At 45.8% G+C, this 15,302-nt stretch overlaps 1 protein-coding gene across 2 annotated transcripts; it reads left to right on the top strand.

Moving 5' to 3' along the window:
* The first annotated feature begins 342 nt into the window (after positions 1 to 342).
* On the top strand, positions 343 to 14,439 carry LOC111965229 (centrosomal protein of 85 kDa). 2 transcript variants are annotated; one of them, XM_023989287.2, is made up of 13 exons: positions 343 to 486; positions 2,402 to 2,533; positions 5,609 to 6,411; positions 9,375 to 9,508; positions 9,933 to 10,050; positions 10,191 to 10,376; positions 10,588 to 10,740; positions 11,001 to 11,155; positions 11,389 to 11,506; positions 11,633 to 11,683; positions 11,794 to 11,901; positions 12,229 to 12,472; positions 12,936 to 14,439. In XM_023989287.2, the coding sequence occupies exons 2-13, from the start codon at positions 2,416 to 2,418 to the stop codon at positions 13,097 to 13,099; spliced, it is 2,352 nt and encodes a 783-aa protein (XP_023845055.1). In that variant the 5' UTR covers positions 343 to 486; positions 2,402 to 2,415; the 3' UTR covers positions 13,100 to 14,439. The 2 variants fall into 2 exon arrangements, with proteins under 2 accessions (XP_023845055.1, XP_023845056.1); XM_023989288.2 differs by lacking the exons at positions 343 to 486; positions 2,402 to 2,533 and adding an exon at positions 2,564 to 4,806.
* The last annotated feature ends 863 nt before the right edge of the window (positions 14,440 to 15,302 follow it).

The following is a 15,302-nucleotide window of genomic DNA, read 5'->3' as shown; positions in this document are numbered from 1 at the left end:
CCAATAGACAAGAAGAGTAAAAAGTATCACTCAATCACTGAGCCAAATGCATCAAGTTGTTTTGTACTTTCCTAAATGTTTACATGCGTATGTGTTTCGTATGTTGTTTCTCAGGCMCACAATGCTAAAAAAGACACATAAATGACTTCTGTTGTAATTTACTTGAGTCTCAAGACAAKGAATTAAGTTTGTTTGCTCTATGTTCAATAATTCTACTGCACAATCTACCAATTCTATCATAATCAGATCAAAGGACTAGGCCAGACAAATGGAACATTCCCATGTCTCCCTTCTATTTTAAAATGGGCGGGACTCTGAAGTTGCTAACAGCTTGTAGTGTTGTTTGAGTCAAATCAGAGACGGTTAGCTAGCTAAACTCTAGAACAGCAGCTGGCAAAGGAGAACGATTTCTTGAGAGCGACCGAAATTACACATGTGCTAATCTCGGCACACTCAAGGAGTTAATTTTCAAGTATTGCAGAAAAGGTAGGTTTAGGTGACGAAGTTCTGTTACGCTGTCGCTATGGGTTGCTAGCGTTACTGATAGCTAATGTTATGTCATTAACGSAACTTTGTTAGCTAGCTAACGTTGTTATTTGTATTGAGCTAGCTAGCTAATTTGCTAGGCAGCCGACCAAACTTAGCTTTTTATTAAACAAGATAGATAACTAACAAACACAATTAACATGTAAGTTAGCCATCGACTTTATATTAGTTACGTTAGTTAGGTAACAGTAGGTAACGTTAGCTAGCTAACGTTAACTATSTCGTTATCTCGTTAGTTCAAGGGTCCGTGTTATTCTTTCCCCCCAGCATTGAAGTTAACATTTTAAAATGGTTAAGATAAGGGWTCGGGTAGGGTTTAGTGAAGGCACGTCCCAAGAATCCCGGATAGCACTGACCGTGTTCGCTTGGTAACGTTATTTAGCTGACCAATAGCTAACTGGCATAARCTATATCTAGGTAGATGGTTAGTTWCACAGATCTCGCTTTCTAACTTAATCAGAGCGAGAATCATCTGTTTTCCAGTCATTTGGGCTAACTTCAACTGGAATATGGTATCTTCAGCAGATTACATTGAGTGTTTCTGATACAACTGTGTAACATTCCCCTCGCCCCCTGGGCTCTTAAATTGAGTTTAGACTCTCACACCCCTCCATTAAACCACTCAAGCTCCCGTTATGTAATCTCGAGGTGTTTGTTCTTTCAGTTGATCTGTGTCTGCCCAGAAATACTCCCTGAAATTCCTAATGTTCCTGTGGCTCTACTTTGTGGTCTTTTGAGCAATTGCTGTGATATTTTTTTTAACAAGGGGGAGGGAAGGGCTTGTGTTTTGTATCTTCCTATACTTTTCTCTCACTGTTCTGCAGTTCACATTGCTCAAGGGCTAGAACAATCTGTGCTATTTGTCCACTCAAGGAGCACGTTCAGCAGGACACAACATTTTGAAACGTTCAGATATAAATATATTATTTAGAACACATTATGGCATTTCTATCTGCAACTGAATGTGGCCCAGAACTTCACACAGATGTTCATAATATCACTCTCCTTTCTTGACAGGTGACATTTATTTTTATTTATGTAGGCAAGCCAGTTAAGAACAAATTCTTATTTACAATGACGGTCTAGGAACAGTGGGTTAACTGCCTTGTTCAGGGACAGCAYGACAGATTTTTACCTTGGCAGCTCGGAGATTTGATCTAGCAACCTCTCTGTTACTGGCCAAACGCTCTAACCACTAGGCTACCTGCCTGACGTGAGTGGAATGACCACCTCACAGAGATACCTGGAGACTAAGCTGACACGTAAAGCTTACCGTATGCTTCCCAGTCTAAACAGTTTGCGCCTATATTATGACATTTTGGTCTTTGGCAGGTTTCTTCCCCGGCTGTTTGTGCACACACTATATATATATATATTGTAGCAATTTCAAGTTTTGTAGCTGAAGTCTACGCCCATTCGTTGGTGATCGGTCAACAGTACTACTCCTAGTAGGAGTGGGAACAGGAAGTTTTTGTCACCCCACAAAAAAATATGACTAAGATGTCCTCTGAAAAATCATCAAAATGAATTACAGTTTTCTTGATTTATCTTAGATTAATAAAGACTATTTTGAGAGTGTTTCTGGCAGTGTTGTTGCTACGGTGGCTCAAGTGGGACAAACAACAATATTGCCTCGTTTTTTTTTTAAGCAGAGGTCTTTAGGGAGTATGAGAACACACTCGCTTCGCCTAACCAAGTTCTGCTAGGAGCAAACAGAACCTATGTAGCTATGAGGACGCCTTTAGCCTCCATCAAAATGAAGAGGGGGGGGGGGGGAATACCTGCTTGTCGTGAAATGCTATTAGTGTCACCTTGTGGATGTTGGTTGTACTTTTCACACATGTATGTGTTTCAGCTGGGATTCCTGACATGGAGTGGCAGACGCCAGCTGTGTCTGAGAAGTTCCAGAGCCGCTTTGGCCGCCGACCTGGGACAGCGGACAGTGGGGACACGGGGCTAGGCGTCACCCCATCTGACAGCACAGAAGGTGAGAACGTTCCCTCTTGCTCTGACTTCCTGGCGTGTACTACCGTAACACCCATGCTTATTATACAGCACGTGATATAGCTCAGTTCTGTAACACCCCCCACACAGCCGTACACAGTACACACTGTTCTCTATGTTCTCCATGGTGCGTAATGTTAGTTACACTGCTGAGTGCTGACTAGCTCACAATTTTAATGTCTTATTTTTTTTACATTTTACCTTTATTTAACTAGGCAAGTCAGTTAAGAACAAATTCTTATCTTCAATGACGGCCTAGGAACAGTTAGCTTATAAAAGTTAGCTTTTTGTTCAGATCGACCTCTGAATATCAATTTGAAATGCCTTAGTTCCAGAGATGCCAGACATTCATAGAGTTGGAAAACGATTATCAGGTGTATGAGGTGATTGTCAGGTTTATTGGCTTATCACAATGCTGTTGTCAGATTAGCACAGATCAAGGTATGTGTGACTCGCTGAACTTACATTTAAGTCATTTTGCAGATGCTCTTATCCAGAGCGACTTACAGGAACAATTCAGCTGGGGGGGAATCGAACCAGTGGCCTTTTAAGTGACTGGTCCAACACTCTAARCCGCTAGTCTACCTGCCGCCCTACCTACCATATCAACTTGAGAGCAGTCGATGGGAATGAAGAGGAGAAACCCACAGCAGGTTGCTGTTTCTCTCTGCGACTGTTATGTTTGGAACAAGGGGTCGGAGGTCAGCATCCTCTGTTGTTGAGTACAGCCTATTTATAGGCAGGGTGATGTGCTCAGGAGATTTACAGGGGTAGATTATATTCCTTACCAGGTGGCTCTGCCAACCTAATTGAGGGATGGGGCGGGGGGGGAGAATGCCAGGGCTGGACAGCTAAATGGAAACACTGAACCCTTGCCCCCTTCTTTGCTGAGTGATACATGTAATGCTCACAGATTAGCTGCACCCGATGGGGTTTAAATGAGAACATCATTTGGGAGTACTAAGACTTGTTGTGTGTGTACTGTCTGTGTGCCCTATTGAAGGTGAGACTGGAGTGCTTTAGTAGTGTGTGTGTGCGCGCGCCTGTGGTAAGCCTACTTGTGATTCTATAGTTCCTAATAATTGGGCGTGAGTCCATTAAACTATTGTAWTCACGCCATGCCATCTGCCTTCACAATTGAACACCTAAAAGGAGAATTGCATTTAACGAGACATTTCTGTTTGCGCCCAACTGTCAGGCAAGCTAGTGCAGCTGATTTTCCCCCGTGCTGTAACTGATAACGGTGCTTAGCAACATGAGTCTTGACTCCTTCAACTCCCTTACTCCAGTCTAAACTGTCAAAGGAAAGGGTCAGTGTGGACATAGTGTCATGTCAGAGAGTTCAAAGGTCAGTCTGACAGGTCATCTTTCATAGGCACTGATGTGTTGTTTTTGGGGCCCTGGATGAAGTTGTTTGGTCTTTGAATGCCCCTGATTGTATCCTACTATCCATTTCTATTTCTATTTGTGATACATTTATGTTTTGGTCACAGTTATTCCGGTACTGCCGGAGTAGTATTTTATATTAGATCTTTGCCAAATTAGGTTTTGAGTGAGTTTACAAACCATTACCTGCTGGAKAATTAATTCTCAACTTTAATTCCACATAGGCCTAGTTTGTTCTCCCTCAAAGCGTCAGAGCAGTTTGGACTTGTTCTAGCCAGACAGACTCATGAATCAGTCGAGCCTTGAGGGCACCTGAACGTTTAATTTGAAGAATGTTTTCACTGGAAGAGCCTCTCTTTGCCAGTTCCTTCCCGTTTTCGTGCTCACTAATTGTTATTTTCCCCTGCCATTGCTAAGCATGGCTCTGTACAAAATGAGCCGTGTTTTTTGGGGGGAGGTTTTTAGCCTCCCTCACTGTTTTTAGTCTCGCTTTTGGGGTGTACGCATGTGACGTGCGCGGGAAGGTGGGCGAGGACTAGGTGCTTAAATAAGCAGCCAGCACGGATCACTCTGTAACCTGAGAGTGGGGCTATAAATACCCCTAACCTTTCCTGCCTGTGTCTGTTTGTGTGTGGTTTCTCCGAGCGCTGTACAGGGCAGCCTGGCTTGGTTATTCTCTAGGACAATACTCCCTGCTGTACAAGACACTACACTGATGTCAGCCTAGAACCTTCGAGCCTCCAGAAAAATGAATTGGAAGGAATTAGGCAACCGCATTAAACATCTTGCTGCTGCAGCTCACCCCTTCCACTGGGCTGTTAAATGTCACGGTTGATAAGACGTTTCTCCCAGTGTCGGAGTGAGTGCCAGGTGAGCAGTGCTGTCGGTTTCTCTTGAAATAGCTGTAATGAAATAGGGCTTGTGTATGGGGTCTGCTGTCACACAGGCCTAGTTGTTTTTTACTAGTTTCCAGTGCTTTAAACGCTGATGTTTCTTCATTTGAAAACCAATGTGGCTAACGGTTTCCATTTCAAAATATTGCTCTGTAGACGTTATCACACTTTGTAGCCGTTATCTTTGGTGTGTGGTCTCATGATCTGAGGTTAGGCTATTTGCCTGTCAGTTCTTGCATGTGGTAAGGAGGATGGGTTTCTCGGTTCGTGCATGAATGGTCTTTCTGTTGGCAATGAAATAAAAGCAAACACGACTGTCTCGTTAAGGTTTATTTGAATTATACGCTGCCCTTTTTTTTKTAATTCATTGGGATGGACCAGGGATGACCCCCTAAGACGCATGTTCTAGACCTGTTACTTTTAAGTTGAGTTGGCTAAGGTCTACTTACTAGGTCTGTCAGTACTAGCGGTGTCACCTGACAGGCAAAGTGGGCCGCCCACTGATGCTTCACATCACCATCTGAAAATAGTGTGGCTGGTATTGAGTAGGTATATCATACCAGCTCATACCAGCTCTCTGTAAAGGAATCTTAGGCCAGAGATTGTTTGGAGAAAGAAAGAGTTGTACTCTAAGGCCATTCACTGAGTTCAATGTCACCCGAGTGGCAGTTTTGTTCACCACTTCCCAGTGAAAGCAATGTACCTTTTTATTGTTACTGAATGAATGCTGCTTCAAATTCGTACCCAAATCCAATGGTCCCTTTCTTTTGCCCCTCCAGATTTCTGCAGTTCCAGCAGCAGCCCCTCGTTCCAGCCCATCCGCAGTCAGATTCCCATCCCCACTGCCCATGTCATGCCTTCCACGGCCGGACCACCGGCCTCCAAACCCCAGCCCTGTTCCCAAGAAGATTGCCAGGCTTCTGCCGAGGCACACAGGCCCTCCTCGGGCTCCCGAACATCCAGTGGAACCTCCAGCTCGAAGTCGTCCTCCCTCTCCAAATCAGCCTCTTCCCCCAACCTGGACATGGCACAAGACGGCATGGGGGGAGCTGACCCCGCCGGGCCCAAGCCAGACTGCTTGAGCCGCTACCGCAGCCTCGTGAACGGACTAGACCACTCTTTGTTCCCCTCGGGGGACCACTCTTGCATGGAAGAGGGCCAGAGGTTTGACATGCCCGCCATGGAGCCCACAATGAACCAATCTGCCCTGCTGGCGGGCTACTGCCCCGACGTCCGACTCAGGCTCCAGATGACCAGCCTGGGGGTGACTCCCGAGTGCAGCGGAGAAGCCTACAGGGGCGCCATGGAGCACTCGTACAAGGCTCTCCCCGAGACAAGGCCAGGGGTCCCCGGAGCTCCAGACCCCTACAGCCAGAGGAGCAGCCAGCCCGGTGGAACTGTGGCTGGGTCAGCAGGTGTGTACCCCAGCTCTCTGTATCTGCAGACCCAGGCTCTGTTGAGAGAGGCCAAGGCCTATGAACCCATGCTGCAGGAGAGATGCAGCGAGCTGCTCAGTTGGCAGCAGCAACAGCAGCACAAGCAGCAGCTGGAGAGTCTCCGCGTGCAAGTGGAGCAGATGCAGGTGAGCTGAGCATTTAGACGTAAGAACAGCTAGCGTAAGACTGACCCATTTCACTCTGGAGTACACATGTAGTTAACATTAGACCTGCTCAAAATGYGAATGTTAGGACAACGGAAAACATGTTAAGTGAGTAAAGTGGTTGAATGTTGCCAAATTTAGAGAAGATGGCCTTCTTTTTTACATTTTTGTATTTATTGTAGCTTCCATCAGTGTTATTGTCTGCATCACTTCCAATCCCCCATATGCAAAAAAATATATACATACATACATACATACACACACACACACACTACCAGTCAGAAGTTTGGACACACTCATTCAAGGGTTTTTATTTATTTTTTACATTGTAGAATAATAGTGATGACATCAAAATGGAATAACACATATGGAATCATGTAGTAAMCAAAAATTTGTGTYAAACAAATCAAAATATATTTTATATTTGAGTTTCTTCAAGTAGCCACCGTTTGCCTTCATGACAGCTTTGCACACTCTTGGCATTCTCTCAACCAGCTTCACCTGGAATGATTTTCCAACAGTCTTGAAGGAGTTCCCACATATGCTGAGCACTTGTTGGCTACTTTTCCTTCACCCTGCGGTCCAAATCATCCCAAACCATCTCAATTGGGTTGAGGTCGGGTGATTGTGGAGGCCAGGCCATCTGATGCAGCACTCCATCACTCTTCCTTCTTGGTCAAATAGCCCTTACCACAGCTGGAGGTGTGTTGGGCCATTGTCTTGTTGAAAAACGAAATTATAGTCCCACTAAGGGCAAACAGATGGGATGGGTGTATCCTGCAGAATGCTGTGGTAGCCATGCTGGTTAAGTGGTGCCTTGAAACTTCTAAAATAAATCACTGACCAGTGTCACCAGCTAAAGCACCCCACACACCAATCACACTCCTCCTCAATGCTTCACATGGGAACCACCCCATGCGGAGATCATGCCATTCACATACTCTTGCAATTCACAAATGACACAGGGTTTTGAACACAAAAATCTCAAATTTTGACCAAAGTGATACAGGAATTTTTTTCACTGGTCCAATTCTCGTGTTTCTTAGCCCAAGCAGTCTCTTCTTATTATTGGTGTCCTTTAGTAAACCAATAAAGAAAAACCCTTGAATGATTAGGTGTCCAAACCTTTGACTGGTATATATATATATATATATATATATATACTGCTCAAAAAATAAATGGGAACACTTAAACAACACAAATGTATCTCCAAGTCAATCACACTTCTGTGAAATCAAACTGTCCACTTAGGATGCAACACTGATTGACAATAAATTTCACATGCTGTTGTGCAAATGGAATAGACAAAGGTGGAAATATTAGGCAATTGCAAGACACCCCAATAAAGGAGTGGTTCTGCAGGTGGTGACCACAGACCACTTCTCAGTTCCTATGCTTCCTGGCTGATGTTTTTTTTTGTCATTTTGAATGCTGGCGGTGCTTTCACTCTAGTGGTAGCATGAGACGGAGTCTACAACCCACACAAGTGGCTCAAGTAGTGCAGCTCATCCAGGATGGCACATCAATGCAAGCTGTGGCAAGAAGGTTTGCTGTGTGTCTGTCAGCGTAGTGTCCAAAGCATGGAGGCGCTACCAGGAGACAGGCCAGTACATCAGAGACGTGAGGAGGCCGTAAGAGGGCAACCAACCCAGCAGCAGGACCGCTACCGCCGCCTTTGTGCAAGGAGGAGCACTGCCAGAGCCCTCGCAGACCTCCAGCAGGCCACAAATGTGCATGTGTTCTGCTCAAACCGTCCGAAACAGACTCCCGATGAGGGTGGTAGAGGGCCGACGTCCACAGGTGGGGGTTGTGCTTACAGCCAATCAGGACGTTTGGCAAATTCTGCCACTGCGCCCTGTGTTCTTCACAGATGAAAGCAGGTTCACACTGAGCACAATTGACAGACGTCGACAGTCTGGAGCACGCCGTGGAGAACGTTCTGCTGCCTGAACATCCTCAGGCATGACGGATTTGGCGGCTTTCAGTCATGGTGTGGGGTGGCATTTCTATTGGGGGGCCACACAGCCCTCCATGGGCTCGCCAGAGGTAGCCTGACTGCCATTACGGTACCGAGATGGAGATCCTCAGACCCCTTGTGAACATATGCTTGGTGCGGTTGGCTGCCTGGGTTCCTCCTAATTGCAAGACAATGCTAGAACCTCATGTTGGCTGGAGTGTGTCAGCAGTTCCTGCAAGAAGGAAGGATTGACAGCTATGGACTGCACCGCCCGTTCCCCAGACCTGAATCCAATTGAAGCCACAATCTGGGACATCATGTCTCGCTCCATCACCAACGCCACGTTGCACCACACGACGTGTCCAGGAGTTGGCGGATGCTTTAGTCCAGGTCTGGGAGGGAGATCCCCAGGAGACCATCCGCCACCTCATCAGGAGCATGCCCAGGCGTTGTTAGGGTAGGTCATAACAGGCATGTGGAGGCCACACACACACTACTGAGCCTCATTTTGACTGTTTTAAGAACATTACATCAAAGTTGGATCGGCCTGTAGTGTGGTTTTCCACTTTAATTTTGAGTGTGACTCCAAATCCAGACCTACTTAAGTAGTAAGTAGTAGGTCTGGATTTTCTTTAGGAATGTAGTGAAGTAAAAGTAGAAGTTGTGAAAAATATAAATAGTTAAAGTACAGATACCCCAAAAAACTACTGAAGTAGTATTTTAAAGTATTTTTACACCACTGTATGTATACATACACATACACACACAGCAAATTTCTATTTGCCATATCTTTCAAACTGTGCTCTTTCCAAAAAGTTCTTAACCTATATACGTTTTACGGACACAGTATGTTTCACATTTAGTTTTCTTTCTATTAGTTATTAGTCACAACCTTCAGCTCCATTCAACCCCTCCTTGGTTATAAGGCTGTTGGGTATTCTTTATAGTTGAGTCAGACATGTCCAATACATTGTGTGTGTGTGTGCAGATGATGACTGCTGGAGTGGGCCAGTACCCTGCTCTCTACTCCACCCCCTCCATGCCACCAGAGACCAGGAAGTGGGAGGCGGCGATCAAAGCCAACGAGAGCATTCTGAAGGAGAAGGAGCTCGTCATCGAGAGGTACACACCTATTACTTCAGATTGAAAAGGTTAACCAAACTCACTTCGGCCTTACTTGAACAAAAGAATCAGCTGCGCGACTGCGGGATAATCCCAAGAAAGTATTCCTTACCCCAGGACACTGCAACTGGTGACTATCCAGGAATATAAGGAAAAAGTGCGTGTGTAGATATGTTTTTTTGGGGGGGGGCAAACAGGCTTACGTTCTGGCGTAGCGCGCCTTTATCAGAGCCTTGGGTAGGCTGAATATAATCTCTGATCCATGAAGATGCTCCTTTTAAAGTGTCCTGGGGTAAGAGATATCTAATGACCTACCTGGAAAAACAAAATATTTTTTATACACTTACAGCGGGCTGTATTAGGGGAAGTGTGTGTGGTATCTGACCATGTCACTGGTGTTTTACTCTGGSCTGTGTTGTTGTAGACAGAAGCAGCAGATGTCTCAGCTGGAGCAGCGGCTGCGGGAGAGCGAGCTGCAGGTCCACGGAGCCCTGCTCGGCCGCGGCGCTCCGTACGGCGACGTGTGTCTGCTCCGACTGCAGGTGAGCTGAACACACACTCGCCCATCCTTTCACATTTTGTCACTTAGCAGACTCTCTTATCCAGAGCCCCACACACACTTCATTGAGCTGAAACTGCACGAGCACGGATGACCTCGAAGTCTTCCCTGTGTGTCTTCCAGGAGGCTCAGAGGGAGAATGCCTTCCTGCGGGCCCAGTTTGCAGAGCGCGGTGACTGCGCCGCCCAGGAGAAGGCGGAGGCGGAGCGCCGCCTCGGTGCCGTGGAGGCGGAGACGCGGCGCCTGAACGATGCGCTGAGGGAGACCAGCGAGAGGCACGCCGAGGAGCTGAAGAAGCAGGAGGAGAGGGTGAGAAGCTGAGCGTCAGGCCACAACATCACACTGCTACATTGGTAGTCCAGTTGCTAATTACATAAACTGATTCCCTTTTCGAATTGCATAACGTCACAGTTATTTCATGTGACTTAATAACTGGGTGTGTGTGTGGTGTTGCAGTCTGGGAATTTTTCTATTTATGAAAAGTGACCGTTATTCCATACGTAACGTTGCGCGTGTGTAGATTCGCAGCCGGGACAAGCACATCAACAGCCTGAAGAAGAAGTGCCAGAAGGAGGCAGAGCAGAGCCGAGAGAAGCAGCAGCGCATCGAGACTCTGGAGCGCTACCTCGCTGACCTGCCCACTATGGAGGACTACCAGGGCCAGAGCAAACAGGTCAAAACCAGCACAGACTGCATTAAACACACACATACCTTCCTCTCACTCAACACAACTACGTCCTACCTCGTCAAAATGACTGGGTGTTTATGGTTAATTTCCAGGTCGTCTTTCTATTGCTGTCTGGCGATTTTGTGTTCACTGTCTCAGGAATCGCATTAATGAGATGTATAAATCGTCTGATATGCGCAGCTCCAGCGCAAAAGCCACACACGAGCGTGCCCCGAGTTTAGTGCTGACGTGCGTGTGTGTTTTAGCTGTCGGAGGCGGAGCAGCGGGCGTCCCAGCTGCAGGGCCGGGTCAGGGAGCTGGAGGTGTGTCTGGAGGAGRGTCGCTCACACACCCGGGAGAAGGACTCCCAGCTGGAGGAGCAGAGACGCAGGGAGAGGGAGCTGCTCACCACTGTCACCAGGTACACTCACACACACCAATCTAAGCTCGACGCTATGGTTAGRAAAGAGCAAACTCTCTGAGCTAACCAACCAGGGCCAAGTATTTTACTACCCCACACACAGCTATACACTCATTCTGACATGATCGCATACCAGGTGTGCACGCACACTGATTTTTAACTCGTATATACTCGTATAACCTACGCTGTTTGTATAATGACCCGTTTTGGTCATTTGTTTTTGTGTGTGTCAGTTTACAAGAGCGGGTGCAGGAGGGCCTGGAGGACGGGGCAAGGTTACCCTCCCTGGATGTGGAAATACTCCGAGGGGAGAACAGCAGCCTGAGAGAGGAACAGCAGAGACTTAAAAAGGTCAGTCTTGTTCCTTCCTTACATTGACATTTTCACCCGGTACGTTACATTCTSAAATGTTGCTCTGCTTTTTGTGGTCGTCGTCTAGTGCTGGTTCTAAAACGTTCCCGTTCGTCTCTTCTCCAGGTCCTAGAGAARCAGCTGAGGGTGATGGAGAAACTGGGCGCCCAGATCGTAGTACGTGATACGAATTCAATCAGTTCACACCTCGGATGATATCTCTATGAGTAACCAAGTGGACTTAGTAGCCATGCCTAACCCATGTCCAACCTCTGACCTGTGTGTAGACCCTGGAGGAGCAGCTGTCTCAGGAGGAGAGCAGCTCCCATGCGATGAGAGAGGAGGTTTGTTCTAAAGAGCAGGGTTTGCTCCAGCTCCGCACAGCCATGAAGGAGGTGAGATGGTAGGACAGGGCTACACCGCTACTGGAACTAATGCTCTGCTCCATGTTCTGATGGGAATCCTCTTGAGAGCCCCAGAGCTCATGTTCTGTCCTAATGCATAAAATGATGAACTGGACAGTAGGTTACATTTCAATGCTTATTCATTAACCATGCACATACGTATTGAATCTTTTGGAACGCTGTAATTGTCCATTTTATTTTACATGGAGTATCTATGACGAGTCTCCAGCACCCAACAATTTTAGGTGTAGAAAAACTGAGTTGAATATGTTGCCTATTTCTGTCATTCCTAACGGTGTGTTTTCTGCGTATTCCCAGCTGTCGGCCCAGAACCAGGAACTAATGGAGCAGAACCTGACCCTCCATGAGCGTCTGGAGGACTCRGAGAGGGTGAACCTGGACCGGACGTCGTCCTCGCTGCGGCCGGCCGGGGCCCGCCTCACCCAGCGTCTCCACGGGGAGATGGCCTCGTGCCTCTGTGACCTGCGCTCCCTCTGCAACGTGCTGACCCAGCGGTCACAGGGCCGAGACCCCAACCTCTCGCTGCTGCTTGGCATTACATGTGAGTGATGACTGCACTGCAGGGTTTAGTAGCATTTTTAAAAAGTCTGCCGTTATTTTTCACTTAATCCTGAAACGCTTATCAGTTGTAGCTTGAGCAATGGTAAAAGATGAATGTTTGATCAATTTAAGTGCTGTAGCCACAGAATACTTCCAGCGTTGTAATACGTTGTCACCCTACGTCATACTTCCAGGTCTGTCACTTATCTTTTGAATGGGCTTGATGATTGTATCATCAATTTCCTGAAAGTGTTTGGTTATTTAAGGTGTGTGTGTATTTTTTTTATGGTTGATGAATTTACTTCAGCCAGAGGCCTTATGTGTTTGTGCTGAAACCATATGCGCTACATTTTTGCCCGTTGAAGACCATTCAAAAGGTAAAAAAACGACAAGGCTACATTCTGAAGAGAAAGGGAAAAAAGTCACTTTCATAGTGTGTAGTAACTGTTTCTTCTTCTCCCCAGCTCCCCCGCCCATGGCAGAGCAGGTGGATGATTGGCTGAGTCCTGAGGTCCTCCAGAGGAAGTTGACTGAAGCCCAGCAGCTGCGTCGTGACGTGGAGGAGCTCCGCACCACCGTCTCAGACCGCTACGCCCAGGACATGGGAGAGAACTGCATCACCCAGTAGCCCCAGCTGCTAGCCTGTCTCTAAAACAGACTGAACCATCAGGCTAATTGGTTAAGGGTTCCATGTTGGCCTTGCTTCTTCCATACTCCATTGAGTATGAACTGGAATCTCATGTTGGCCCATTGGGGACGGAATCCTTGATCAGGTCATGCATTTCAGTCAAAGGGCTTACGGTGAAAGAACTGTTCTCAAACCAGTGTGTGTTTTTTGTTTTTATAAGTGTTTTACTGATACATTTGTGTCTTTGTGTTGTCAGAGGCCCTCCCCTCTTTTTATGACACACATGGATGGGGTTGTGTTGTCTTTTTAAATCTAACACTATTTTATTATTTAAATCTTCCCTCTGGGGAAGTAATGTTGGATGTGGTTGACAATCAACTGAAAATATTTAAATCTGTTTTTGAGTGATTCAACAGGGAATGTTACTAACCCAGTTTTTTTTTTTTTATGGCATATTTGTAGCATTGGACTCGGGCGTGTGGGTGGCTTTTAACAGTGGTAGGGCTAATACTGAAAAGACATYCTGTCAGCATTATAACTGAGATATTGTTCAGAGCCATCTGTCCCGTCTGTAAATTATTATTTTTATGTTAGCAGATATTTCTCTCAGGTAGTGGGCTTGCTTTGATGTCCAATCGTGCCTGTCTGTGCTTTTGCTGTCGTCACCATGCAAGCCAATACACTCCCAGGCAAATTTGCTAGTGGCTTTCTTTCTCTCAACTTGACTTATTTTGGTGTTTCAGCCGACCGATCAACTCAATACATTCCTTAAACATTGCTYCATGGGTTGTCCTCGAAGAAGAAGACATCTGTCACAGCTAGTTATGGGGGAAGCCATTTTACACACTCCTTTAACAGTGTTTGTGGTACTGGTTTGTTGGTAAGGGTCTGTTCAGTCTTGCAGAGCAACATACTGTAACCTAACAGGTGAGTCCCTGTGCCTACTTTGTCCTTTATACACTGTTCACTTTGGTGCCCTTATCTGTACTAGCAAAATGCTATCTAATAGCAAGAAATGATTGGTTTCAAATGAATAACTTTAACTAATGGATGTCAGTATTTTGTCATTAAAAAAATGCGCGACATRACTGAACACTAACTTTATTCTAGTTTGTTTCAGTGGTCGAAGAGCAAAAAGAGTTCATTTATTGATGGAATGTCACGTCAAATGCTTTCCTTCAGTTGACGAACATCATGACACTAAGTTGGGACAGACTTGTCTAGATGAGACTGAGTTCTCATTTGAACTATAACCAAGTTAGACAATTTGCCTTATGTCATATTTTTATATTGAATTTATCCTTAATTGTATTTACTGAAATAAAGTTTGTTTTCAATAAGTTGGCTTGGAGATCTCCACATGTTGAATTGTAATTTACTTTGTTTTAAAATCTTTCCAGCAATGTAACGTAGATGCAGTGGGTCAATTTTCTGCAACAACTTAGATCATTGGAGCGCCAGGCTAAACGTCTCTGCTGTTTTGATCCCTTGGCTACCATATAAGATCTCTGCTGTTTTGATCCCTTAGCTACCACATAAGATCTCTGCTGTTTTGATCCCTTGGCTCGACCTAGATTCTGCTGTTTGATCCCTTGCTACCTATAAGATCTCTGCTGTTTTGATCCCTTAGCTACCACATAAGATTCTGCTGTTTTGATCCTTAGCTACACATAGATTCTGCTGTTTTGATCCTTGGCTACAATAAGATCTCTGCTGTTTATCCTTTACGCTACATATAGATCTCTGCTGTTTTGTCCCTTAGCTACACATAAGATATCTGCTGTTTTGATCCTGTACCACATGAACGATTCTGCTCTCTCGCGCTTCTTAGCTACAATAGATATTGCTAGTTTTGATCCTCGGCTTACCGATAGAGAGAGAGAGAAGCAAACCCATGGCCATGTGCAGATACTGTGTGACAGAGCGAAGTCTATTTTATTATTTACCTTTATTTAACTAGGCAAGTCAGTTAAGAACAAATTCTTATTTTCAATGACGGCCTAGGAACAGTGGGTTAACTGCCTTGTTCAGGGGCAGAACGACAGATTTGTACCTTGTCAGCTCGGGGATTCGAACTTGCAACCTTTCRGTCCAACGCTCTAACCACTAGGCTACCCCGCCCTGCCGTCTTGCATCTTGCTCATTGCAATATCTGCGGTGCTTCTCGTGCACCGTTATTTCGTTAACTCTACCTTTTGTAAGC

Source organism: Salvelinus sp. IW2-2015, linkage group LG6.1 (assembly GCF_002910315.2).
Source record: "Salvelinus sp. IW2-2015 linkage group LG6.1, ASM291031v2, whole genome shotgun sequence".
Taxonomy (NCBI): Eukaryota; Metazoa; Chordata; class Actinopteri; order Salmoniformes; family Salmonidae; genus Salvelinus; species Salvelinus sp. IW2-2015.
This window is presented reverse-complemented; position numbering and strand designations above follow the sequence as displayed.